The sequence below is a fragment of the Vulpes vulpes genome, chromosome 13 (genome assembly GCF_048418805.1).
Source record: "Vulpes vulpes isolate BD-2025 chromosome 13, VulVul3, whole genome shotgun sequence".
Classification (NCBI taxonomy): Eukaryota; Metazoa; Chordata; class Mammalia; order Carnivora; family Canidae; genus Vulpes; species Vulpes vulpes.
The window spans coordinates 97,796,369-97,823,483 of NC_132792.1; the positions used below are offsets into that span (position 1 = coordinate 97,796,369).

A 27,115-nucleotide genomic window follows, 5' to 3' on the forward strand; every position below is an offset into this window, starting at 1 on the left:
ACAACACAAGCAGAAAGAATTTAACTCTCTTCCAATTTGAAGAACTGTATTGTCTATTTTATCAGAGCTCTCTTTCTATTTGTCTTCTTTTGGTCTACTTCATTTCAAATTCATTTTTGCTTCTAATTTTATCCTAAATATAAAGCTTTCAAAGGTTACTCTAGGACTTTTCTTTCAACAAGGATAAAAACTCTTAATAGTTGGGATAAGAGGGCTCAGTAGAGAATGGAAGGGAAGAGAACTTAATAACTCAATGCACTTAACACTGGCACTACCAGACTCACTTTCACATTTATTTCACGTGAACCTCACTACCAGAAGGATCCTAATTTTCAAATTTGTAGCTAAGGAATGTGAAGATCAAGATAATCAACTGGGAACCAAACAAAACACAAGTTTGAAACTAGTTTAATTGAGGCTTTAAAGCCCGTGCAAGGGGTGCCTGAGTGGTTCAGAGTTATTAAGCTGAGTGATATCAGCTGTCTGGTATCAGCTTAGGCCTTGATCTCAGGGTTGGGAGATCAAGCTCCCGGTTGGACCAGTGCTGAGCATGGAGCCTACTTAAAATTCTCTCTCTCCCCTCTTCCCACCCCAACTCGTGCACACACATGTGCACTTGCACTCTCATTCTAAATAAATAAATAAAACCAGTTGAGTTTATAATTTTTAAAATATATCTTCCATATAATAAAGTATTGAATACTAGCATGTAAAATTTAATAGGCAGAATGATTAGACATTCCTATAATTCATTTTTAGTAGATAAAGGTTGTGCCTTGATTCTCTTCTCCAACACTGATTAAAGATCTCTTGTCTTACAGAAGGTTAACTATAAAACTAATGCATATAATATGCATTGGAACCAAAATTTAAAGTAAAAAAAGAAGAAAGCAAAAACATAATAGCTGGGGAAAATCCAAAAGGATACAATAACAAAAAAATTCTAAGCTTTGCCCTAAATAAGGAAAGTAATTCTAGCTTAAGCCCTAGATAGAAAAGACCATGCCACTTGTGCTTTATCTTTTGGGACTGTCAGCAGTTTCAATCCCAAAGAGCTCAATTACTACCCTTCTTTTATACTCTGTCACTTCCCTCCCTCTGAGGATCTTCAACATCATTCAGGATCAAGCCTAAAACCATAGAGAATGGAGAAGGACAGCATTACTAACACATGATGTTTTTCATCTTTTTCCTTGAAGCTTTACCCATTTAAAAAAAATTATGACTTCAACTCTGATTGTTTAAGAATAATATTATTTTCTTTACAACAATGAAATATGCTACACTGGCAAATGTCTATTATCCCTTGAGACAGTAATGGAAATGAGAGCTGAATCTCAAAAGGTTACCCCAAAATAAGTTCTAAAAATCTGTACTACAGAGGAAGATTACAAAATGAGTCTATTATAACCATTTTCTGCAAATAAGGAGATAATACATTACTGTATGGCTTTAAAGTTATTCATCATCTTTTACATAAATCATTTTGATGCTAAGATACACTGCAAAGTGTGGTATTACATAAAGGTCCTAATGTCTTAATTGTCTACAATATGTTTTATAAAAGTGTTTTAAGAAGACATATAACAAATGTTCATCACAACATTATTTCCTTCCATTTTGAGTTTTATACCTAACAGATATTCTATGGAAACAATGTCCTATATTCTAAACTATGTAAAATATTCCCAAATCACCATGTTTTATATTATTGTAATTCTTTGCTCCAGTGAGATGGTTAATACTTAGTTGTATCTTAAGTTACTGGTCAAAAAATATCTTGAGACACAACTAAAAAGAGAACATTAAGTTTTAATTAATCAGTGAAAAATTAAGGATTACATAATTTTTAAAAAATTCTGTACACATACATACACAATCACATCCTCAAACACAAACCAATACACTAAAGCTCTAAAAATCATATCACTAATCTATGAATTTTTTAAAGAGATTTATTTATTTATTCATGAGAGAGAGAGAGAGAGAGAAAGAGAGAGGCAGAGACACAGGCAGAGGGAGAGGCAGACTCCCTGCAAGGAACCGGATGTGGGACTTGATCCAGATTCCAGAATCATGCCAGAGCCGAAGGCAGACGCTCAACCCCTGAGCCACCCAGGTGTCCCTGAATTATTTTAAATAAAGGTTAAACACAAAGAGATACCACCTCACACCAGTGAGAATGGGGAAAATTAACAAGGCAGGAAACAACAAATGTTGGAGAGGATGCGGAGAAAAGGGAACCCTCTTACACTGTTGGTGGGAATGTGAACTGGTGCAGCCACTCTGGAAAACTGTGTGGAGGTTCCTCAAAGAGTTAAAAATAGACCTGCCCTACGACCCAGCAATTGCACTGTTGGGGATTTACCCCAAAGATTCAGATGCAATGAAACGTCGGGACACCTGCACCCCGATGTTTCTATCAGCAATGGCCACAATAGCCAAACTGTGGAAGGAGCCTCGGTGTCCATTGAAAGATGAATGGATAAAGAAGATGTGGTTTATGTATACAATGGAATATTACTCAACAATTAGAAACGACAAATACCCACCATTTGCTTCAACGTGGATGGAACTGGAGGTTATTATGCTGAGTGAAATAAGTCAATCGGAGAAGGACAAACAGTGTATGTTCTCATTCATTTGGGGAATATAAATAATAGTGAAAGGGAATATAAAGGAAGGGAAAAGAAATGTTGGGAAATATCAGGAAGGGAGACAGAACATAAAGACTCCTAACTCGGGGAAATGAAGTAGGGGTGGTGGAAGGGGAGGAGGGCGGGTGTTGGAGGGGAATGGGTGACGGACACTGAGGTAGACACTTGACGGGATGAGCACTGGGTGTTTTTCTGTATGTTGGTAAATTGAACACCAATAAAAATTAATTAAAAAAAAAAAGATAGATGATAGATAGATGATAGATAGATGACCATAGATAATCTCTCAGTTTATGTTTTACCTTTTCTATCTCATAATGCTGTTTTCTGATAGTTTTTATTTTAATGTAGTCTGATAATTTTTCCATATAAAGTTTATTCATTTTGTATGCAGTTCAAATAAATAAATAAATAAATAAATAAATAAATAAATAAATAAATAAATAAATAAATAAAGGTTAAAAATGACAGCTAACAGTTAATGAGAACTTAGTAAAGACCAAATACTAAGCTAAGAGCTTTCTATTATTTATTCTCCCAAATCCTATGAAACAGGTAATACTATCATCAACTTAACTTTACAGGTAAGAAAATTTAAGGTTTATATGCATTAAGAATCTTACCTAGTGTTGCACACTTAGTAAATGATGACAACTTTACAACCATGCTCTTAACCAGTATGTGTATCTCTTCTCTGAAGTTAAATCATACTTCTCCCATGTAATATCTCCCAGGATAACAGTTCTATGTAACATTACCTACAATATACTATAAGTAATATATATGTGTGTGTGTATATATATCTGTATATATACACACACCACATATATACATATATACATACCCTACATATATATACGCACACACTATATATACAACTATAATAGTGATAATAGTGCTATTATATGAATAATATTATAATATGTACTAATATAATACACTATAAAAATTCTAAAATGCAAGAAAAATTTCTTCACCCCACCTATAAGAATTAGACTGTGAAACTGCCTAAGTAATACTCTCCAAGCCTAATTTCCAATTCATATTTCACTATTTATTACTCATTTTATTTACTACTGTTCCTTAACCTTTTAATCTCAAACTACACCATTTTTAGCTCTCATTTGAAGGTATTACTAATAGTTTATTTGCAAGAAAAACAATTCCTCTATTATAGCAAACTCAATTTGTTAACTTACCATTATCTATTAAATAGCCATTTAAAATGAATAGGACTTTTTATAACCTAAAATGTACATCTGTTCTCATCAAGAGTTTTCAATAGTTCATAATAAGGCATTTAGATACAATATCAAGGATAAAAGAACAGCCAAGTTACTAAGAAAATCCCAGAAACCTAGTAAAGTCACTGTAACCAATGCAAACTTAGCTGAGTTTCCTAGCAGCCAATGAAAAAAACAGAAGCACGACGGATTCCAGCTACTAAAAAGGACAGTTCATCTAGAAATACAAACTTTTAGATACATTTTCATGAAAATATTAAAAAGTATTAAAACATACTAGTACCAATAACTTTTGTTGTTTGTTTAGTAACACAAACCATTCTTATATGTATATGTAGTTTCTTATATTAACCGTTTCTTAAAGCTGTGATTTTCAATCTTGGGTGATTCTGTCCCCCAGAAGACATTTCAGCAAATCTGGAGACATTTTTAGCGGTCACAATTGATATGAGTGGTGGTGATACTGCCACCTAGTGGGTACTGGACAGATATACTGCCAAACATCTCAAAACGCACAGGGCAGGCCCTCACAACAAATTATGCAGCTCAAAATGTCAAGTGTTGAGTCAAGAAATCCTGGATCCTCAAGAGCGTAATTTTAAGTCACAAGCATCTCTACAAACTAGTCTAGGAATTACATTATGAATTTAACTTTCTGGTGATTGAAAACTAGAAAAGGGATGTATTATTGCTTAATAAAACCAAAAAACAAAAGACTGGGTAATTTCTTAGTTATACCTCTTATATAGTTTAAACTATACTATATTAGAAAATTAATTCATAACAAAGACATTGCTAAATATCTATCATAGTCAACTGAAAGAACTCCAAAAGCCTCAGTAGAAAGCTATGGAGATGGGCTGCATTAGAACATTACGTTCGTGTCACTAAGCAAGAAAGCTGCAAACTTACAAACCATCTGGCAATGAAGAGATTATCATGCCCAGAATTACTGAGAGAAAGGATTGTAAATAAGCACAACTTAGCGTATTTGTTAAAATTTAATTTCTAAAATTACTCCTAGAAATTCTGGTTTAGCTGGTATAGGATGGGGCACACAAATCTTTTTTAACAATTTCCTCTGATGATTCTGATCCACATAGTCTCAGGACCACACGATGAAATAGAGATCTAAGAGAAAGAATAACCAATCACCCACTTTTATAAAAGAAGCCGGACTGTGGTTCATATAAAATGTTTAAATTGGAATAGGACTGCATCCCATAGAGTACTTAAAGATGTTAGCTATAAAATGAATCCTAAGGGGTTTGTGTTATAAATATATCAAAAATCATCAAATGATACATTTAAGACCTATACGTCATTGTATGTAAATGTTACCTAAAGAAAAAAACGTTTTAAAACAAAATTTTTAAATGTTAAGCCTTAACGATACGCAGACTAAAGTGTTTACGGTTTGAATATACTAATATCTGCAAATTACTTTGAATGCATTCTAAAAAATATGATGCACTGATTAGTGCATTAACAGATTATAGATTACTAGATTAACAGACAGGTAATAAACAAATTTAGTAAAATACTAACTGTAGAATGAAGGAAGCAACTTTACAGGTACAATCCTTCAAGTTTCATGTATGTTTGAAAATTACATATTAAGTACTGGGGAAAAAATTAAAAATTAATCCTAGAAGAATATATATAGAACTCTCAAAACCCAACAGTAAAAACCCAAACAATCCAACTAGAAAATGGGCAAAAGACATGAAAAGACATTTCACTGAAGAGGATATACAGATGGCAAATAAGCACACAAAAAGATGTTCAGCAGCCACTAGGGAAATGCAAATTAACACCACAGTGATTTATCACTATACATTTTTAGAACAGCTAAGATTAAACAAAATGACAATATCAAATGTTGACAAGGATTTGGAGAAAGCAGATCTCTCATACACTGCTGGTGAAAACGTAAAATGGTACAGATGCTTTAGTAATCTATTTGGCAGTTTCTAAAAAAACTAACATATACTTAATATGTGATCCATCAACTGTACTCCTGGTATTTATCCCAAAAAAATGAAAATTAAAAAATTAAAAAAAAAATGGTTGGGCACCTGGGTGGCTGGGCATCCACCTCTTGAATTCAGCTCAGGTCCTGATTTCAGGATCCTTGTGTCAGGCTCCCCACTCAGTGCAGAGTTAGCTTCTCTTTCCCTCTCCCTTTTGCCCCTTCACTCACACACATTCTCTCTCACTCTAAAACAAAGTAAATCTTTAAAAAAAATCTTAAAAAAAAAAAGAAAAAAGGAGGCATCAGGCTAGCTCAGTGGAGCATTCTACTCTTGATCTTGCTATCATGACTTTGAGCCCCATTTACTTCACAGTTAAGTAAAGAGTTTACTTAAAAAACCAAACAAAATGAAAACAAAAAAAGGAAAACTTATCCAAATAAAAACACGAAACTGTACACAATTGTTCATAGCACTTTTACTTAAAAAGGCCAAAACTGGAAACTAAAATGTCCCCCAATTGGTGAATGGTTAAACAAACTGTGGTATATCCATACCTTGGAAGTCTAATTCTGCAATACAAAGGAACAACTGATACATGCAACAACTTGAAACAAATATTAATTATGTGGAGTAAAACAAGTCAATCTCAAAAGGTCTCCTACTGTATAATTCTATTTATAACATTCTGAAAATGACAAAATTATAAAAACGAAGGAGTTAACAGTAGTTTTGAAGGATTACAGATGACTGGAGGAAAGAGACACATAGCATCTCTCTGTATTACCTTTGTAACTTCCTGTAAACCTGTAATTATTTCAAAATAAAAAGGTTTTAAAAACATATTGTGGGGAGCCTGGGTGGTTCAGTCAGTTAAGCATCCAACTCACGATTTTGGCTCAGGTCATGATTCCATGGTGGTGGAATCAAGCCCTGCATCCGGCTCCATGCCAAGCAGGAAGTCTACAGGAGAATTCTCCCTCTCTCTCTGTGCCCCTCCCCCTGCTTGTCTGTGCTCTCTCTTACACTCTCTTTCTCTGTCTCTCAAATAAATTAATCTTTCAAAATAAAGTATCTTAATGAAACTTAGTTTATAATCTATTGAAGAAACTCATCTGGATTTAGTTCTCTACACCCAAAAGGTTTTTGGTAAAACTGATGATCATCTATTTTATCTGACAGTGACAGTTCTTTCTTTGGTTCATTCCTAGAATGACAGTTGATGGATGACAAAGCATAGAGAATACTAGTTTTCTAATTTGTTATGGCATGAAGAAATGTAGCTAATCAGTCAACAAACAGGATAGAATAGTGAACAAGACACAGTTCCTGACTTCACAGAACTTAGAGTTTAGGGGAAAATAATTAAATGGATATTACAAATAATTATGTAATTACAAGTACTCAAACTTCTGCTACAAAGAGCCTAAGAACAGCCTACTTACTATACCTATGTGGACTGTAGCTTGTCTGTAGAGTAACTTAAAACTTGTAGAGTAAGACTATAGGTGATTTTTATTTTATGCTTTATTCTAAATTTTCCAGATATTTCATAATATGTTATTTTTATAATCTGAAAACTGTCATCATTGGGGAAAAAATTACAACCTTGAAAAGCTCATTCAATACAGCAATGATCAATTTATAAACAAAATATCTAATCCTAACTATAATGACTGTATATACCTAAAGCTGTAGCAGAAACCTGCAATATCAGCAATATTACATAGATTTGCCAATTTTACAGAGAGAGGAGTATACACACAATTCTCATTCAAATCGACTAGAAGTCAAACACATTTCCATGAAATAAAATATTTGAAATAATTTCTTCATTTGTAAACTTTCTATGTTGTACTTGAAAGGAGAAAAATAGTATTATAATATTTTTTCATATTGAAGATTTACTGTATTTATTAAATTGGGGATTCCTATAGCTCCTAAACCCGAGTGAGGGCTTCTGGTCATACCCAGAAGGACTCCATATTACAGACTAAGATTAGTAATTTGGACAATCAATCAGATCTACACAATGGAGCGCCACTACAAACTCTGAGCTTGGAGGCTCAGGGGAACTCCCCTGGTTGGCCACATTCTGTGCGTATTGTTTGTTACACACTGGGACCAGGAGAGCATCCTGACTCCCAAGGACAGAGAAACTCCACCTATGGTGCCTCTTCTGTACTTTTCCCTATGCGATTTTCCCCTTGGCTAACATGAATCTCTATCCTTTCACCATAATAAATCATAACTGTGGGATCAACAATTTTCAGTGAGTTCTGTGAGCTATATTCAATGAATTACTGACCCTGAAGGTGCTTTTGGGAATCTCAGAACTTGCGATTGATGCCAGAAGTAAGGCCAGTCTTAGGAACCACTCCCCAAAACTCTGTAGTTGGCTAAATTCTTGGAGTTAGTAACTTTTCCAGTATTTTATTCTTTGTACTTTCAATGTTATGAAATGTCTCCAAAAATTTCAATATGAAGTATTTTGCTGGCCTTAGTTTTTCTCTGGGACATTTTTTTTTTTTTTAAAGATTTCATTTATTTATTCATGAGCGACACAGAGAGAGAGGCAGAGACACAGGAAGAGGGAGAAGCAGGCTCCCTGCAGGAGCCCGATGTGGGACTCAATCCCAGGAATCCAGGATCACACCCTGAGCGCAAGGCAAGTGCCAAACTGCTGAGCCACCCAGGCATCCCTCTCTGGGACATCTTTGTTCTTTTCATCACAACCTGTTTTCTCATGTTATGTCAGTGAGTTCACCTTCACTAAGTACCTGCAAGTACACATCTAGAGTCTCTCAAATGGCAGCAGTGTCAACATTCCCAGTCAGCAATTTCTTCTCTAACTCTATTTACAAAGGATTTGGATTTCATTTTTAGCAGTATTACTTCTCATTTCCCTGCTACACTTTTAACTTTTGTAAAATACCACATAGGTTGATAACTGGGAGCCAAGGAAGCAACACAATTACATACTCTGCTATATGCCCATAAAATGATAGATACAGTGACCAATCACTGAGAGCATCTAAAAGTAGCATGAGGGGGGATCCCTGGGTGGCTCAGCAGTTTAGCGCCTGCCTGTGGTTCAGGGCATGATCCTGGAGGGATATGGTTTTGTTAAAAGGGGGTATGGTTTTGTTAAAAGGGGGTATGGTTTTGTTAAATAAATCATGTTAAATCCACACAATGAATGCTATTTTTAAAATGAGGTAGATCTGTAAAGACTGAAAACAAAGAGGCACAAGGAAATAAATATACTACTACAATATACATGCACAAGTAAGTGCCAGGCTTTTCTCAAGCACATCTGCTTGTTACAGCTCCTACCAGGCAAAAATCTACTGCATAATAAGATGATAAATATAACGCTCCTGCCTATAATATATACTCTTCACCCTTTATATTTGCATTAAAAAGGTACTGAAAGAAAGAATTCCCACTATTCCAACATCAAGCCTCCAGATCAGACCATTATCATTTACCTGATATGTAAACCAAAACTTACTACTTAAACGTACCAGGACTTTAACACTATTCAGACAAAACTAAAACCAGAAATGAAGTTGACATGCTTAAAAGAGACAACTCGTAAACTTATCTCAAATTTTTTGTTATATAAAAATTAAAGATTTTTATTCTGGCCAATTTCATATAAACTATGCAAACAATTACTGAATCAGGGTTTTTATATTTATCATTTTACTTTACTTATTAAGTAATTTAGTCAAAGGTGTCATATACAAATAATCTACAGGGCCAAGATCTGGATCCAACTCTGAAGAATTATATACATGGAACTTGTGAAATACATGTTTTAACACAAATACAGTAATTTGTGAAAACTCCTTATATTCAAATATATAATTAGTAAAATGATGTTAAATGAGAAAAGCTATAATCATTAATGCCTAAGAATAGAAAATATATTGATTCTATCAAATGTAACTGTTGGGTCACTTTCAGAAAGCCCTGATATTCTAATATGACTTTTAGTTCTAATGAATATATCCGTTGCTTTACTAAAGAAATACATTTAAGGTAGTAACTCTGTCTTTCCAGGTTATTATATGACACTGGGTTTAATTCCTACTCACTGAAGAAACAGATTTTGTCTCCTCTCAGGCATTGTTCTAGGCACTAGAACAAAATAGTATGAATACAGATGAAATTTCTTTTTTTTTTTTTTTGTAATCCTAATGAATTCAAGTATTTGAATTCTAGTGAAGTTTATGCTATATATAGGAGCAAACAGATCCAATTATTTAAGAAAATGGTCATTCACTTTAAACATGTCTTAAAGTTCAAAGTGATAATCCCTGAACTTTTATCTGAAAAGTAGTGAAAAGAACACAAGAAAGTTTAAATTGGATGAACTATTTACAACATTTTGCCAACAGTATAAGAAACAATTCCTAACCTTTCATGGAAGCAGTAGACTCTCTAAGAAAATATAGAGTAGATCCTCTAAGAGTACATAGAGAAAATGACCAACAGTTATTTATTTTATGTTAGAGAGGGGGTCGGGGGAGTGGGGGTAGAATCTCAAGCAGACTCCCTGCTGAGCAGAGAGCCTAAGAACAGAAAACTTTATTTATTTATTTTTAAATAAGTATTTTTTTTAATTTATTTATTCAGAGAGAGAGAGAGACTGAGAGGCAGAGACACAGGCAGAGGGAGAAGCAGGCTCCATGCAGGGAGCCTGACGCGGGACTCGATCCTGGGTCTCCAGGATCAGACCCCGGGCTGCAGGTGGCGCTAAACTGCTGCGCCACCGGGGGGTGCCCAGAACAGAAAACTTTAAATGCAAAACATGTAGCTTATTTTTAAAGCTACCTAAGAAAACAAATTTTTTAAAGATGTATTTAAAAAATAAAAAATAAATAAAATAAAAAATAAAAATAAATAAAAATAAAAAATAAATAAATAAAAATTTATTTGAGAGAGATAGAAAATGCACAAAAGGGAGAAAGGCAGAGAGAAACACAAGTGAATTCTGAGCTGAGTGCAGAGCCCAAGGGGGCAGTGGGGGAGGGGGGTGGAGGCGGCTCCTGGATCTCATGACCCTGAAATTGGACCTCAGCCAAAACTGACAGTCAGATGCATAAACGCTCAACCAACTGGGCCACCCAGCCCCCCCCCCCCAAAGAAAATGTTTTATATGAAATGAATATTAAAACTTTAAATAAAACTCATATTCAAATTTTTTTCATCCAATAGATAAAATATCTTTACAAGGAACTTCTAGGATTAAAAAAGTAGATATTGCTATAACCTCAAATATCTTTCTTTTGTGCAATTTTAATTTTTTAGTATTCTTTGTATGTGAAATATCAAAATTTAACTGCAAAGTTATTTGTCCTGAAGATATTTTTTAAATATTGAGAAGTTCCTCACTAATTTCCATCCTATTCTTTTTTGAAAAGTAACTTTTGTTTCTTTAAATCAGATCTCTACATAGAAAGTAAAGTATAGAGAAAAGGACTATTAAGAAATCCACAGATTGGGATGCCTGGGTGGCTCAGTGGTTGAGCATCTACCTTCGGCTCAGGGTGTGATCCCAGAGTCCAGGATCAAGTTCCACATCAGGTTCCTTGCAGGGAGCCTGTTTCTCCCTCTATGTCTCTGCCTCTCTCTCTCTCTGTCTCTCATGAATAATAAAATCTTAAAAAAAAAAAATTCACAGATTACACAGACAAAGCAAAAAGCACTGACTACTACAGTAAAAAGAAAAACTGTACATTAATAATACAAATACAAAATATGACATTTTAAAAAAGAATAGTTGGTTCCTAAGTTTAGAACAAATAATTCTTATAAACACCTCAATTACTTTCTCCAAAAAGTTACTACTTTCTACATACATATTGCTGCATGCACTATTTTTTTGTTCTTCAGATCTTATAATGTCATATCAACCCATTCTACAGCAACATCCATTCTTGTGCAAACTCTACCCTTTTTTTAATTATAGTTTCTAAGCAGGGTGCCATCATTACTGTAGTTACTGTGAAATCTACCAATTTTCTTGCTCTCTCTCCTGTTAACCAAATCGTATGGAGAAACATTTGGACTCCCTTCTGACCCGGCAATGAATGGATCTTGCTGTTATTTTGAACCTTTAATTGCCCTAATTTAAAAAAAAAAAGAAATTTCATCATGGGCACTAAACAAATTTGAGGAAAAAAAATGGAGAAAGCGTCAGTTTTGTGAGGCTACCCTGACAACTTATTCTACTGTCTCTCTTTGTTTTCAGTGTATCTCATCAAAATTATAAAAATTCTGTATTACTCTTTAAATATTAAAATATATTATTTCACCATAAATAATTATCAACAGGTTAACCTTAACTTCCTTTATCTGGGTGTGCTTTGGTGATTTGTTTTTCAAAGTCAAAATCTAGAAAATTTTATTGCATTAACCTTACATTTTGTAACTGAAATAGCTGTAGGCTGGCAATATGCCAAATATTTTAAAGGGCAATTAGTAGAACAGAGCGCCACTTACTGGTTTTTAGTTATTATTTACAAGAATACTTAAAAAAAGAAACATGATAATAATTTCATTCTCTGAGAATGGTAGTAAACTTTAATAGACTTATAATAGAAGAATACAGCAGCATTTCCACTGAACACTCTAATAAACAAATTATGTTAAAATTACTTCTTAATGCTAAAATACATCAGAAAACATTCATAAAAATTGAGGGAAATTCATATAAATATATCCTTAATAAGTAAAATAAACTACAGAATAAAGGTTTTTTACGGTGTTGTACTTGCAAAGATATAATTATTTTCTCAACTTTCTAGCTCTAAACCAAATGCTTGTGGTTATTCATTTATTAGCTTGAAATAAAATTTTTTAAAATCAAAATCCAAGAACCTCAAATAAACGGTCCAAAAGGTGTAAAGATAAAATAATCTTTAAAGGCTTAATTAGGCAAATTAACTTCTAAGTGTAAAAAAAAAAAAAATTATTTTAAACTAGTTTCAAACTCAATGTTCCTTTTTTATGGATATGGTTGTTACTTCAAACTATCTTCATGAATCAGCTACAAACTTGAAACAAAGGTTTTATTTTCAAAGGATAGCATTCTGTCAAGAATGACATAATGGGCTGGGGCACCTGGGGGGCTCAGTTGGTTAAGTGTTTGCCTTTGGCTCAAGTCATGATCCCAGAGTTCTGGGATCACCCTAAGTCCAGCTCCCTACTGACTGGGGAGTTTCCTTGCCCCCTCCCCCGCCCACAACCACATTCTCTCATATAAATAAATATTTTGAGACAACTGGGTGGCTCAGCGGTTGAGCGTCTGCCTTTGGCCCAGGGTTTGTTCCTGGAGTCCCGGGATCGAGTCCCACGTCAGACTCCCTGCATGGAGCCTGCTTCTCCCTCTACCTATGTCTTCTGCCTTTCTTTCTCTCTCTCTCTCTGTGTCTCTCATGAATAAATAAATAAAATCTTTAAAAATAAATAAATAAAATGAATGACATCAGGGACACCTGGGTGGGTCAGTTGGTTAAGCATCTTACTTCAGCACTAGTCATGATCTCAGGGTCCTGGGATAAAGTCCCGCATTAAGCCCCAGTTGGAGCCCCACGCATGGGGCTTCCTGCTTAGCGGGGAGTCCGCTTGTCCCTCTGCCCCCTCTCCTGCTCATGTTCACTCTCAAATAAATAAAATCTTTAATAATAATTTTTTAAAACCTTTAAAACAAAGAATGACATCAAGTTTATTTACCTTGGTTTGGTTGCATGTTCATATTTGGTCTGGGGCCATAGCTTCCTATTGGTTGCCCTTGACTCATTGTCATCTGATTCTGTACTGGCATGCTCTGTGATGATGGCACAGAATGGTTGTAACCTCCCATGGATCCATGGCTACTTGAAGGCATGTTCATCGAACTGTTTGTCATATTCAGTTGATTGGGTCCAGGTCCCTGAATAGGCATATGGTTAGGCCCTTTGAAGAAAAGTGGTCAGAATCAAATAAGAAAGTTAAACAAATGGTCTATTAAAAACTTTAAAAAGCTTTTAATTTTTTGCATACCATATTAATAATACCAAACAATAACTTGAGTATTTAATCAATAGCAAACAAAGTAAATGCTTTACATGAATGATAGCAAATATTGTGAGGTAGATGCTATTCCCATTTTACAGATTAAGAAACTGATGCTTTTAGAAGCCAGCAACATTCTAAAAGAGAAAAGCAATGATGAAAAAAACATATAAAATCTGGAGTAATTAAACGTAGGTAGTATTAGCACATAAATGAATTAACAGATCAATGGACCCAGAGGAGAGTCTAAAAACACACCCAAATTTCTAATTTTGTAAAATATAATAGTGGTGAAATTAAACATCCGTAGGCAAAACAAAGACAATTCAATAGTGTGACCAGTGAGTAGTCATCTGGAAAATGGCCTATCACATTCCTTCTACCAATAGTTCCAGATGAATAAAAAAATTAAGCATTACGGGATCCCTGGGTGGCGCAGCGGTTTGGCGCCTGCCTTTGGCCCAGGGCGTGATCCCAGAGACCCGGAATCGAATCCCACGTCGGGCTCCCAGTGCATGGAGCCTGCTCCCTCTGCCTATGTCTCTGCCTCTATCTCTCTCTCTGTGTGACTATCATAAATTTAAAAAAAAAAAAAAATTAAGCATTACAAAAGAAAAAAGAAAAAAAAAAAACTTTACAAGAGATTTTAAAAAGGAGAACTTTCAAAATAATCTTGAAGCGAAAGGGCCTTCTATTATATGCCAGAAAACCCAGAGCCATAAAAGACTGATAAACTAAACTACATAAAAATAAAAAATTTCAATATGGCCAAATCAGACCAAACTAAACAAAATAATAAAAAGAAAAACTGAGGAAAAATTATTAACAAGACCTATCACAGAGAGAACTAATTGCTTAATGTATAAAGTAAGTCAAAGACCACCAGCAATAAAAGAAATGGCAAATGACACGAATAATCAGTTCACACAAAAACTACCAAAGGGACATAAACATGAGAGGACTGCCTGCTTCACTTACAATAAAAAGGCCAATTAAAACTATGAGACTCTTTTTTCATCTTTCAGATTTCAAAGACCTGAAGTTTTGATCTATGACAAAAAGTAATTTCATACATTGTTGAGGTATATTAATATATAAATAAGGACTATTTTTAAGTAGAGCAATTTAGCCATAATAATACCATATTTTAAAAGGCCTATACCTTTAACCCAGCCAACCGCAGTTCTATAAATATACAGGTCTTTGTGCGCACATAGGCATCAATGCTAAACTGCATATGCATGTTTATTTACTCATTTACTTATTTACCTTTATTTTATAGGCATATTCACAGAAGCATAATTTTTAATACCAGAAGACTGGAAATAATCTGTATTTCCTTCTAAGGGAACTGTTCAAATAAGTTAGGGGCATCAACAAAAAAGAATGAATACAGCCAAAAGCACGAGGCAGCTCTTCATGTACTGAATGGTCTCCAAAATACATCTCTATATACTCATGGTCTCTAAGATATATCTTCAAGAGGGAAAAATTCTACATATAATACTACAAAATGTATGCTACCAATTATTTTTTAAAAGAATAAGACAAAAGAAAAAGTGTTATGCATATGTTCTGGATATTGAGAATATCTCTTGAAGGATAACTAGACACCAACGACTCTCTGGAACAAAGTATGTGGAGGAGATGGCTTTGGTACCTTTTGACTCTGGTACCGAAGATTTTTTAGTACTATTTTTTAAATCAGCTAAATGTTTTTAAAAAAGAACCTGAAACTAAGGCCATTTGACCAAGATCAAGGAACACAGAAGTAGCTCTACAACTTAGATTATAAAGTATTGAAAAACAAAACTAAAATAGGAAATTAAAAGCCTAGATACAAATTTGTGTTTATAAAAACAATGGCTAAGCTCTAATGAGGAGCTCATTAAATAAAGGAAACATAAGTAACTGGACTTCAATTTTTCCTACACCTAACTAGAATTCTTTATAAGAAAATTGTTTTGGAAGCTCTATAGTATTCTAGACAATGTAGGTCATAACCAGTTGAAAATCTCTAGTTTATAAAGGATATAACTATTCCAGATGGCCTTATACAAAAACCCAATGTCACGTTAACAATAATTACATTGCTGCTCAAGTGCTCCTTTGGCCTTAATCTTGAATGTTACATGGAGAAGTTACGTTAAAATTCTAATTAACAGTACTACCATAAAAAAATACAAAACGCCTAACTTGCTAATGTGCATTAGCACCCTTCCAGTTCTAAAAACAAGAGGTCCTGATGAGGTAAATGTGAATTTAGCAAGAAGCGTCTTCCTGACTACAACCTAACAAGTAGTTATGACTTTATTCCTACTCCCACACAGGGTGCATGTTGTGGGGGCCACAGATTGTGGTAGGCCTCAGGAAGAAATAGAAGGCTGCCACCGAAACGGCACCACCCTCCTACACGATCAATCACACATCAACCTTCTATAAACCAGGCTACCTGGCTCCTTTTGCCCTGTGTTCTCCTTTACATCATTTACTGTACCCATTGTCCCCGGACACCAATGCTATCAACCAACACAATCAGCTATGACAAGAATATCCTAAGGATGCTAATTACTAATTTTAAAAATGAACTGCTTTATTTTAATTTACTTTCATAAAAAAAATTTATTTCATTATTGCTATTTGTATAATATTCTATTTTTGTTAATGAAAATAGCCTCTGTCCTATTTTTTTAAGATTTTTATTTATTTATTTATTCATTCGAGACACAGAGAGGGAGAGAGAGACGCAGAGACACAGGCAGAGGGAGAAGCAGGCTCCATGCAGGAGCCCGACGTGGGACTCGATCCTGGGTCTCCAGGATCAGGCCCTGGGCTGAAGGCAGCACTAAACCGCTGAGGCACCTGGGCTGCGCTAGCCTGTGTCTTTAGAAAATAAAACTATTCTCAAATTAAATGCAGAAAAACAACCAAAATGTATGGGTATGGGTTGTAGCTATCCCAAAAACAAAATAGTTTAAAGATACTTTTCAGTTTAAAAGTTCAAACCAGCAAAAAGTAACTAATTAAGCATTCATTTGCCCGGAAAATATTCTAGGTGGCTCCAAACTTAAAAGAGGATGAATAGTAAAGGGAATATCTCACTATATAAAACATCTGACATTTTTTTTCTTCTTTTAACTCTGCTTTAATGTCAACTTGCATATTTATAATATACTGTAAACATATGTATTCATAAAAATCTACTCTCAGCTTCAATAGTATCAATGAGGAAATACTAAACACACTAGCACACACCAGATTTTCTTTCCTTTCCCCCTGTTTTTTCCAGCAATGTTGTTTCTGAGACCAGTAAATTTTTTAAATACAAAACCCAAGGAAATGTTATCATACCCCTATAATCTATAAAGAGATTTTAATTCTTAAGTCATGGCACAATGCCTTTTTTTCCAAAAAGCTTCTAAAGCCAGCTGTATTGCATAGTTTCAGACAGACTAAATTTAGCCAGTTCTGTTCATCAGAGGAATGCTGTGTGTCAGCTACATCAAAGCCCAAGGGCAGCCTGATAAACACTGAATACAGGTCACGTAGCTCTGTAGCTAACAAACTCTAAGAGAGCTTGTACTCGGGGGCATTCAAAGCAGTTTTGTCATCAACAATCTAGTATCCCTTGAGCCCCCATGTCGTTTCAGTTGCTAAGCAACTCCGGTGTTAATGTCTTAGAGGAGAAAAACTTACCAGGCATCTGGCCGTTCATCTGGTTCTGCATGTGTGGTGCAGGAGGACCCCCACCTACCATTCCATCTGAAGGCATGTTGTGAGAGCGTGGAGGTGGGGGAGGGCCGCTCTGATTCATCCCTCCAGGACCCATAGGCATATTCTGTGTGGGTGGCTGAAAGAAGACAGTTTAGTAAAACAAGAGAAACAGTTAGGCTAATATATTAAAGATGCATATAACAGTTGCCTGTATTATTAAACTGAATAGAAACAAAAATACAAAAGCATTTCAACTTATTCTAATGCATTTTTATCACGGACTAATTATTTACATCAAATTTAATATGCCCCCAAAACTTATCTTAGTATGAAGAAATCATCTGACAACCTCAGACCAAAAGAATACAACTAAAGTATATTTGATTTTACAAAATCTCAATAGTGAAAATAATTTTTTTAACATTTTATACAAAAATTCACATTTATTTATATATAACGTGTCTATACACATATTTTAATGTGTCTATTGTTATTTAAATTATGTTTTAAAACTTAGGTCTCTTTTCATTATTTATATTTAAATATATTTACTATTAATGATGTATATTATATCTGAAAAGATGCAATAACAAAAAACTATAAAAGGATCAGAAGCTCCAAAATGTGATATACAATGTACTACTGTTCGAGAGGAAATAAAGCAATTTTGGCAAGGGAATGTTTTAAACCATGAAGACTCAGTTCAGTCCAACGTTTTTGTGCCGACGACTCCTATAGATGGGAAACATTACTGATGGCCTCCAAGGGTACAGAGACAGCTGCCTCAAAAGGATGCCTTTGGCAAATTTCCTAATGAAAGTGTGAAGAAAATCACTGACTAACCTTGAGAGTTCACAAAAGGGCGAAAGGAAAAACACAGATAGAAGGTGGTCTGCAACACCTGGCTCTTCTTAGGGATATTTTGGTGAAGAAAGCAAATGGTTAGTTCTTTCCAATCCTCATTTTTAAGCCTACAGGAGAAGGAGCTATATTCTTTACACATCTATTTCTGCCTTCTCTATTTCTCCTTATTCTAAGAACCTAACGTCCACTCTTATCATTTTAGTCATTATCTTACTCCCACATTTTTACATGGCTAGTTACTTACCACTTCTGTACTATCAAGATTTTGTGAACACAGTCCTCTCTGGCACCCTTAACAGATAAACACTGTCTTATAGCCATCACATATTCAAATATTCAAATCTCCAACCATTTAATAATCACTAACATTGATACAAATAACCTAACTACTCTAATAGTTCCCATTTAAAATTCCTATTTTTGGGGCGCCTGGGTGGCTCAGTTGGTTAGGTGCCTGCCTTCAGCTCACATCATGATCCCGGGATCCTGGAATTGAGCCCCACATCAGGCTCCCTGCTCAGCAGAGAATCTGCTTCTCCCTCTGACCCTCCTCCTTCTTGTGTTCGTTCTTTCAAATAAATAAAATCTTTAAAATTAACCAATTAATTAATTAAAATTCACAGTCTTAGCACATCTGGGTGGCTCAGTCAGTTAAGTGTCTGCCTTCACCTCAGGTCTTGATCCCAAAGTCCTGAGATCAAGTACTGGATGGATTAGGCTCTCGGCTCAGCAGTGAGTCTGTTTCTACCCTTCCCTTTGCCCCTCCTCCCACTCATGTTCACGAGCTAGTACCCTCTCTCTAATAATAAAATCTTAAAAATAAATAAATAAATAAATAAATAAATAAATAAATAATTCATGGTCTTGGTTTCTTCACTACTAAACTCAGAAAATAATTGTTCTTTATTAAATACTTCAATTCTCATTTTATTTTTTTAAGATCTTATTTATTTATTTGAGAGAGCAAGAGTACCAGCAGGGGCAGCAGCAGAGGGAGAGGGAGAAGCAGGCTCCTGACCAAGCAGAGCCTGATATGGGACTCAATCTCAGGACCCTGAGACCATGACCTGAGCCAAAGGCAAGACACCTAACTGAGCACTCAGGCACACCTTCAATTATCATTTTAAATTCTTCACCCACTTTGGATTCTTTAAACACTTAATGACTTCCTTCAGTTTTGTTTTTTCTTTAAATTGCCAAATATCAACTCAGTGTCACGTATCTTACTTGGAAATGATCTTTTACTATGCTACAAACATAGCTGACTTTGACCCTCTCGTTTGAAAATAAAAATCCCTCTTTTTATATTCTTGTCCAAATTTTCTGCTGAAAATTTGCGTTCTCACTGTCAAAAGATACCAGTTTTTTCATTTTCTTGTGATGCATTTAATGAACATCAGTATTCATGGCTCCCATCATGAGAGTAGCTTGTATCAAACTAACCTTCCTGCTAATAAAAGTAATAAAATATAGACAATGTAAAAACTGTTTGAAGACACTGAAGAGCAATATACAGAGAGAAACAAGGAAAGGCTACAACTCTTGAAAGAAGGGAAGCACATAAGATCAGCTCCATAAGCACCTTTGCTTTTTCCTTGACTTTGTTGTGTAACAGGAAAATAAAGAGTCCAAGCAGAGGTGGCAGCCCAAATGGATTAAGAAGAAGAGTTCTAGGCTATCAGAAAGCTAAAAACTAAAGAATAAAGTCTCAGAGTGAAAGAATCATAAAAAGGATGAAAATTTAAAAAAAAAAGAAAGAAAAAAAGAAAAGAAAAAAAACTAGCATAAATAGCAGTTAGGAGGCTAAAGAGCTGAGTGGACTATTTCAACTTCTGCCCAGTGCTAGAGCAACAAAGACTGGAGTATAACCTCTACGAAGTTAGAAAGGCCTTCATAAGCAACTCATAAGCCTTCATAAGCAAGCTCTCTGTTGAGACTTCAAAAAGGCCCTCCTTAAATTAAGGTCGAAATGGAAATCTATCAGCCCTAACAAATTTTATAGTTGGCACTCAGTACTCAAGGTAATCTAGCACTTCACCTTCCAAAGGAAAACTTAACTCTCTGGAGGAAAATAACACCGAATAAAGCCCCTACAACAGTTCAATGAAGAATTACAAGGCATTCTAAAAAAGAAGAAATGGCCAACCCTCATTAGGAAGACTATAATAATTTAAAAAAGAAAAAAATTACAGAAAGTAACAAAGATTGGCAAGAATGTGGAGAAAATGAAACTCTCCTACATGCTGGCAGGATTGTAAGGGGTACAGCCACTGTGGAAAACAATTTGGCAGTTCCTCAGAAAGTTAAACATAGAGTTACCATATGACAGAGCAATTCCACTTCTGGTACAGACCCAAGAGAACTGAAGACATGTGTTCACATAAAACTTGCACACAAATGTTCACAGTAGTATTATTCATCATAGTCAAAAAATAGAAAAAAATTTCAAATGTCCATCAACTGATGGCTAAGTAAAAATATCCATACAACAGAACATTATTCAGCCACAAAATGAAATGAAGTACTGATACATACTACAGCACAGATGAATCTTGAAAACACTACACTAGGTAAAAGAAATCAGACTCGAGGATCCCTGGGTGGCTCAGCGGTTTAGTGCCTGCCTTTGGCCCAGGGCATGATCCTGGGGTCCGGGGATCGAGTCCCACGTCGGACTCCCAGCATGGAGCCTGCTTCTCCCTCCTCCTGTGTCTCTGCCTCTCTCTCTCTCTATGTCTATAATAAATAAATAAATAAATAAATAAATAAATAAATAAATAAATAAATAAATAAATCTTTAAAAAAAAAGTACTTAAAAAAAAAGAAATCAGACTCAAAAGGCCACACATCATATAATTCCATTTATATGAAATATCCAGAAGACATAAATCCAGAGACAATGAATGAAAACTAATCAGATATTGCCAGGGGGTGAGTAGACGAAAAACTGGGACTGAGTGTCAATAATTATGAGATCTCTTTTTGAGTTGACAGAAATGTTTTGGAATAGTGATGATGGTCACATAACACCGTGACTTTACTAAAAACCACTGAATTGTATACTTTAAAAGGTTAATATGGTGAATTTCATGTTATATGAATTTTTTCTCAAATTTAAAAAAAATGGATGAATAACAAAGAGAACATAGAAAAAGACATATAGGTCATTCATAGTTTGGAACTATCTGATACATTCAAAAGCCAAAAAAAAAAAAAAAAAAAAACAGGATAGGATAGATGGACAATTTTAGCAAAATCCTAGAATTCTTGAAAGAGTAAAATGGAAATTCCAGAACTGGAATATATAGTCAATGAAACTAAGAACTCACTAATTTACAAACAGTAAAACAGAAGACAGGTAAAACTGGAAGAAATGTACACAAAAGATGATACACCAAGAGATATAAAGGAGAGAATAAAGGCCCCCCAAAAAGTATAAAGACAAGTACAACATGCTACAAAGGTCTAACACACATCTAACTAGAGTTAGAAAAGTACAGAAAATGAAACATAGGCAATATTTGAAAAACACTAGTCAAAAAATTTCCAAAGCTAACACGAGACATTAGTCTCTCAAGTAAACATGTCAAGTTCTATAAACCTCAGCAGAATATGAAGAAAACCAAACCCAAGTCAAAGTCAGAAAATCTTAAAAGTAGCCAAAAAAAAATAAGACACAGGGCAAGGACAATAAGACTAACGACCATTTTTTTTTATCAGAAACATTAGAAATGGAAGGCAATAAAATGATATCTTTAAAATAATGTCAAAACAAGAAAATAAACCAAACAATCTAGAGTTCTACAAGAAAAAATATCCTCCAATATGAAGATGAGTTAGTAAGTTTCAGATAAACAAAAGCTCAGAGAACTTGTTACAAACGAAGGGAATTCATCAAGTTAAAAGACAACAATCTCAGATGGAAGCACAGAACTAGAAGATTTAATAGAAATGAAAAGGTAACTATTTAGACGAATATACATTAATATTAATAATTAAAATAATTAAAGGGATGCCTGGGTGGCTCAGGAGTTGAGCATCCATCTGCCTTTGGTTCAGGGTGTGATCCCGGGTTCGGGGATCGAGTCCCATATCAGGCTCCCTGCGAGGAGCCTATTTCTCCCTCTGCCTAGGTCTCTGCCTCTCTCTCTCTCTGTATCTCTCATGAATAAATAAATATCTTTAAATAATAATAATTATAACAATGACTTGTGTGGTTTAAACAGACATAAAAGTATAAAACTTACGACAGCACTAACACAAAACACAAATACAAAAAGGATAAATGAAGCTACACTTATATATCTCTTGCATTTCTCAAGTGCTAAATCTACAAATTTAGACTGGAACCTAACTAAGGATGCACACTGTAATCTCAAAGGCAACTATTTAAAAATGCATACACATGTAAAAATGCACAGCTAAAAAACCGGTAGAGAGGAAAAAATAATGCTTGATTAGTTTTGAGAAAAGCAATAGAAAACTAATATTCTCAGTATTCCCAAATTCTACTATATCATGTTCTGCATTAAATGTATCTGCACACAACATTTTGATTAGGTAACAAATATTATTAGGATGGACTTCTAAAACCCTCACCTCTATTCTGTTTACAAAAAATCTACTTTATGGACACATATGGTAAGAGAAAAAGATACTATACACTAATCACTAATAAAAGTATGGTGAAGCTTTGCGCAGTGGCAGTATTGTAGCCAATGAGGTTTATCCGAGGCGCGATTATTGCTAATAAAAGTATGGTGTGGTCACTATATTTATATCAGACAGTTGAGTTAAATCAAAAACCACTACTATAAACACTAGAGGAATATTTTATTATAAAATCAGTCCAACATAAAAATTTATGTAACAATTATTTGTAGACATCTCATACCACAACTTCAAAGTCTTTAAAGCCAAAGTTGATGTACCCAAAAGTAAAAATAGAATAATCCATAATAATGGTTGGATTTTGGGGGGAGGAGATTTATTTATTTGGGGGGGGGGGGCACAGTAGGGAGGGAAAAAATTAATGATATAAGCTTCCGCTTCAAACAGCTAGAAGAGACAGCAAGTCAAACCCAAAGTAGTACAGAGAAGGAAGTAACATGGATGAATACAAAACTCAACAAATCATATGCAATCTTCCAGAGAACACAAAAAAAGGAGAAAATTTTCCAATTTTTTTTTTAAAGACTGTATTTATTTACTTGACAGAGAGAAAAAGTGTGGAGATGGTGAAGGGTTGAAGGAACAGGAGAAGCTGACTCCCCACTGAGCAGGGAGCCCAACGTAGGGCTTGATCCCCGGACCCTGAGATCATGACCCGAGCCAAAGGCAGATGCTTAACCAACTGAGCCATCCAGGCAGCCCAACAATTCTCAATTCTATTATGAGGTCATCAAAACTCTGATATCAAAACTTAAAAAGGACATTATTAGAAAAAAATCCACAAGCCAAACTTTCTCATGAACATAGACACAAAATGCTAAACAAAATTTTAGTCAATGAAATCAAAACTGTATTCAAAAGATGATGCATTTTTCTACCCATAGTGCTTATTCCAAGAATGTGAGCTGGTTTAACTTTTGGAAAGCAACCACTGTAATCCACCAAATTACAAAAAAATAAATAAATAAAATAAAATAAAATAAAATAAAATAAAATAAAATAAAATAATAAAATAAATAAATAAATAAAATAAATAAAGTAAAATATCACATCTCAGTATATGAAGAAAAATTATTTGATAAAATTCAACACCTACTCATAATACAAATTTTTAAAAATTCAGGCGCATCCTTAATTTAATGAATCTAATTTACAAAAAGTTTGCAGTTAATATTATCTTACTGATAAAATATTAGACTCTTTCTTCTTGAATTCAGGAATGAGACAAGACTATCCACTAACACCATTATCTATTCAACATAATAAATAAACCCATAGACAAATCGATAGTATTAAGAACAGAAATAAAGCACACACAAAAAAAAGTTTGGAAAAGACACACAATTGTCGTTATTTACAGATGACATAATTGAATGCACAGAAAACCAAGAGAATCTGTAAAAAATTATTTGAATAAGGTAACTAGATATAAGATCAATATGTAAATATCACTGTATTTCTATATATTTCCAAAAAAACAGAAAATGAACTTTTATTTTTTTTAAAAGATTTTTATTTATTTATTCATGAGAGACACAGACAGAAGCAGAGACATAGGCAGAGGGAGGAGAAGCAGACTCCATATGGGGAGCCCGACGTGGGACTCGATCCCAGAGCTCCAGGATCACGTCCTGAGCCAAAAGCAGACACTCTACTGCTGAGCCACCCAGGCATCCCAAAAATGAACTTTTAAAAGCATATATAATAGGATCAAAAAACTGAGTAACTAGGGATGAATCTAAAAAGATGTGTAATACCTCTATATTGCAACACTGTTGAAAGAAATTAGAGTTTACTAAATGGAGGGATATACCTGTTTTTTTTCTCTCTCTCTCCAGGATATACCATTTTTATTGACTGGAAGACTCAATATAGTAAAGATAGCCGTTTACCCCATGCTGACCTAGAAATTCCATGCAATCTCCGTCTAAATCCCATAAGGCTTTTTGAAGAAAATTCACAAGCTGATTCTAAAATTTATATGGAAATGCAAAGGAATTAGAATAGCCAGGACACTCCTGAAAAAGAACACCACTAACTGCTACAATAATTGAGATATGTGGTTGGTGCAAGGATAGATAAAAGACCAACAGAACAGAAGTGAGAAACAGATCCACACATACAGTCACCTTACTTATATTCAATGGATAAAAATGGTATTTCCAATAAACAGTACTATATTAACTGAATATTCTATGAACAAAAATGAATGCTAACTCCTATGCTCGGATCATTCACAAATTTAACTTGCAATGGATCATGGATATAGACTTTTAGAAGAAAACATAAGCATATTTTCATGACTTTGATAAACTATTTCTCAAACAAGATACAGAAAGAAAAACAAGATCAATAAATTGGATTTTGTTTCAATTAGAAACTCTGTTCATAAAAAGATATCATAAAGAGAATAAAAATAGAATTTTCAAAATGAGAGAAGATAGCATAGTGAAGGAAACAACAAAACTAAAAGGCAACCTATGGAATGGGAGAAGATATATGCAAATGACTTATCTGATAAAGGGTTAGTGTCCAAAATACACAAAGAACTTATAAAACACAACATCCAAAAACAAATAATCCAATTTAAAAATGGGCAGAAGACATGAACAGACATTTCTGTAAACTGATGCAGCCATTGTGGAACAGTATGGAAGTTGCTCAAAAGGTTAAAAATGCAACTGCTCTACAATCCAGCAATCATTATACTGAGTACTTACCAAAAGAGTACAAAAACACTAATTGAAGTGGATATATGTACCCTGTTACTTCCAGTACCATTATTTACAAGACCCAAGATACGGAAGCAGCCCAAGTGTCCATCAATTGATGAATGGATAAAGATGTGGGGCATGTGTGTGCATGTGCGTGTACATATGTGTGTACAATAGAGTATTATTCAGCCATAAAAAAAGAACGAAATTTCGCCATTTGAAATGACACAGAGCTAGAGAGTATAATGCTAAGGGAGATAAGTCAGTCAGAGAAAGACAATTACTATGATTTCACTCATATGTGGAATTTAAGAAAATGAGCAAAGGGGAAAAAAAAAAACAAAACCTAGAAACAGACTCTTATTTATTTATAGAGAATACACTGATGTTACCAGAGAGGAGGTGGGTGGGGGATGGGGTTAAATAGGTGATGAGGATTCAAGGAACGCACTTGTAATGAGCACCAGGTATTGTATGAAATTGTGGAATCACTATATTTTCTACCTGAACCTAATTTAGCACTCACTGTATGTGTAGTGGAATCAAAATAAAAACTTAAAAAATATTACACAGCCAACAAAAGATTTATATCTAGAATATATTAAAAAAAAAAACTCCTACAAATCAATAATAAAGACAACTCAATGTAAAAATGGACAAAAAAGGCACCACAATTTTTTTTGTGATGACAGGATTATTCTATATCTTAACTGTAGTGGTGCTTACACAGATTTGTCAAAATTCATTAATCTGTATAACTAAAATGAGTGAATCTTATTTTATGTGAATTGTACCTCAAATGATACTTCTTCAAGAAAACCTTCCCTTCCCTATCAGAATAATCAGGCCCCATTATCTCCTATAGTCCTAAGTACCTTTCCTTCATAGCATCTACTACAAATGTCATTTAAAATGTCTGTGAGGGCAGCCTGGGTGGCTCAGCGGTTTGGTGCCTGCCTTCAGCCCAGGGCCTCATCCTGGAGACCCGGGATTGAGTCCCTGCATGGAGCCTGCTTCTCCCTCTGCCTGTGTCTCTGCCTCTCTCTCTTTGTCTCTCATGAATAAATAAATGATCTTTAAAATAAATAAATAAAAAATAAAATGTCTGTGAAAAGAATGTTTGTGTAATTATTTAACATCTATCTATTGCATATGTTAAATTCTGTAAGACCTGGGTCCGTGATTGTATTTATTTATCACTTATTGCTCTC

At 34.5% G+C, this 27,115-nt stretch overlaps 1 protein-coding gene and 1 pseudogene across 8 annotated transcripts in view; one reads left to right on the forward strand and one right to left on the reverse strand.

Annotated features, from left to right (window-relative positions):
* The window catches only part of SS18 (SS18 subunit of BAF chromatin remodeling complex), an 81,625-nt gene that overhangs the window by 26,284 nt on the left and 28,226 nt on the right, over positions 1 to 27,115 (reverse strand). For all 8 annotated transcript variants that reach the window (XM_072735129.1, XM_072735131.1, XM_072735127.1 and 5 more), the window contains exons 4-5: positions 17,638 to 17,791; positions 13,621 to 13,842 (exon numbers count right to left, since the gene is read on the reverse strand). In XM_072735129.1, coding sequence (XP_072591230.1) covers positions 13,621 to 13,842; positions 17,638 to 17,791 — 376 coding nt within the window. The remainder of the gene's footprint in view (positions 1 to 13,620; positions 13,843 to 17,637; positions 17,792 to 27,115) is intronic.
* On the forward strand, positions 23,209 to 23,278 carry LOC112925790 (U4 spliceosomal RNA; annotated as a pseudogene).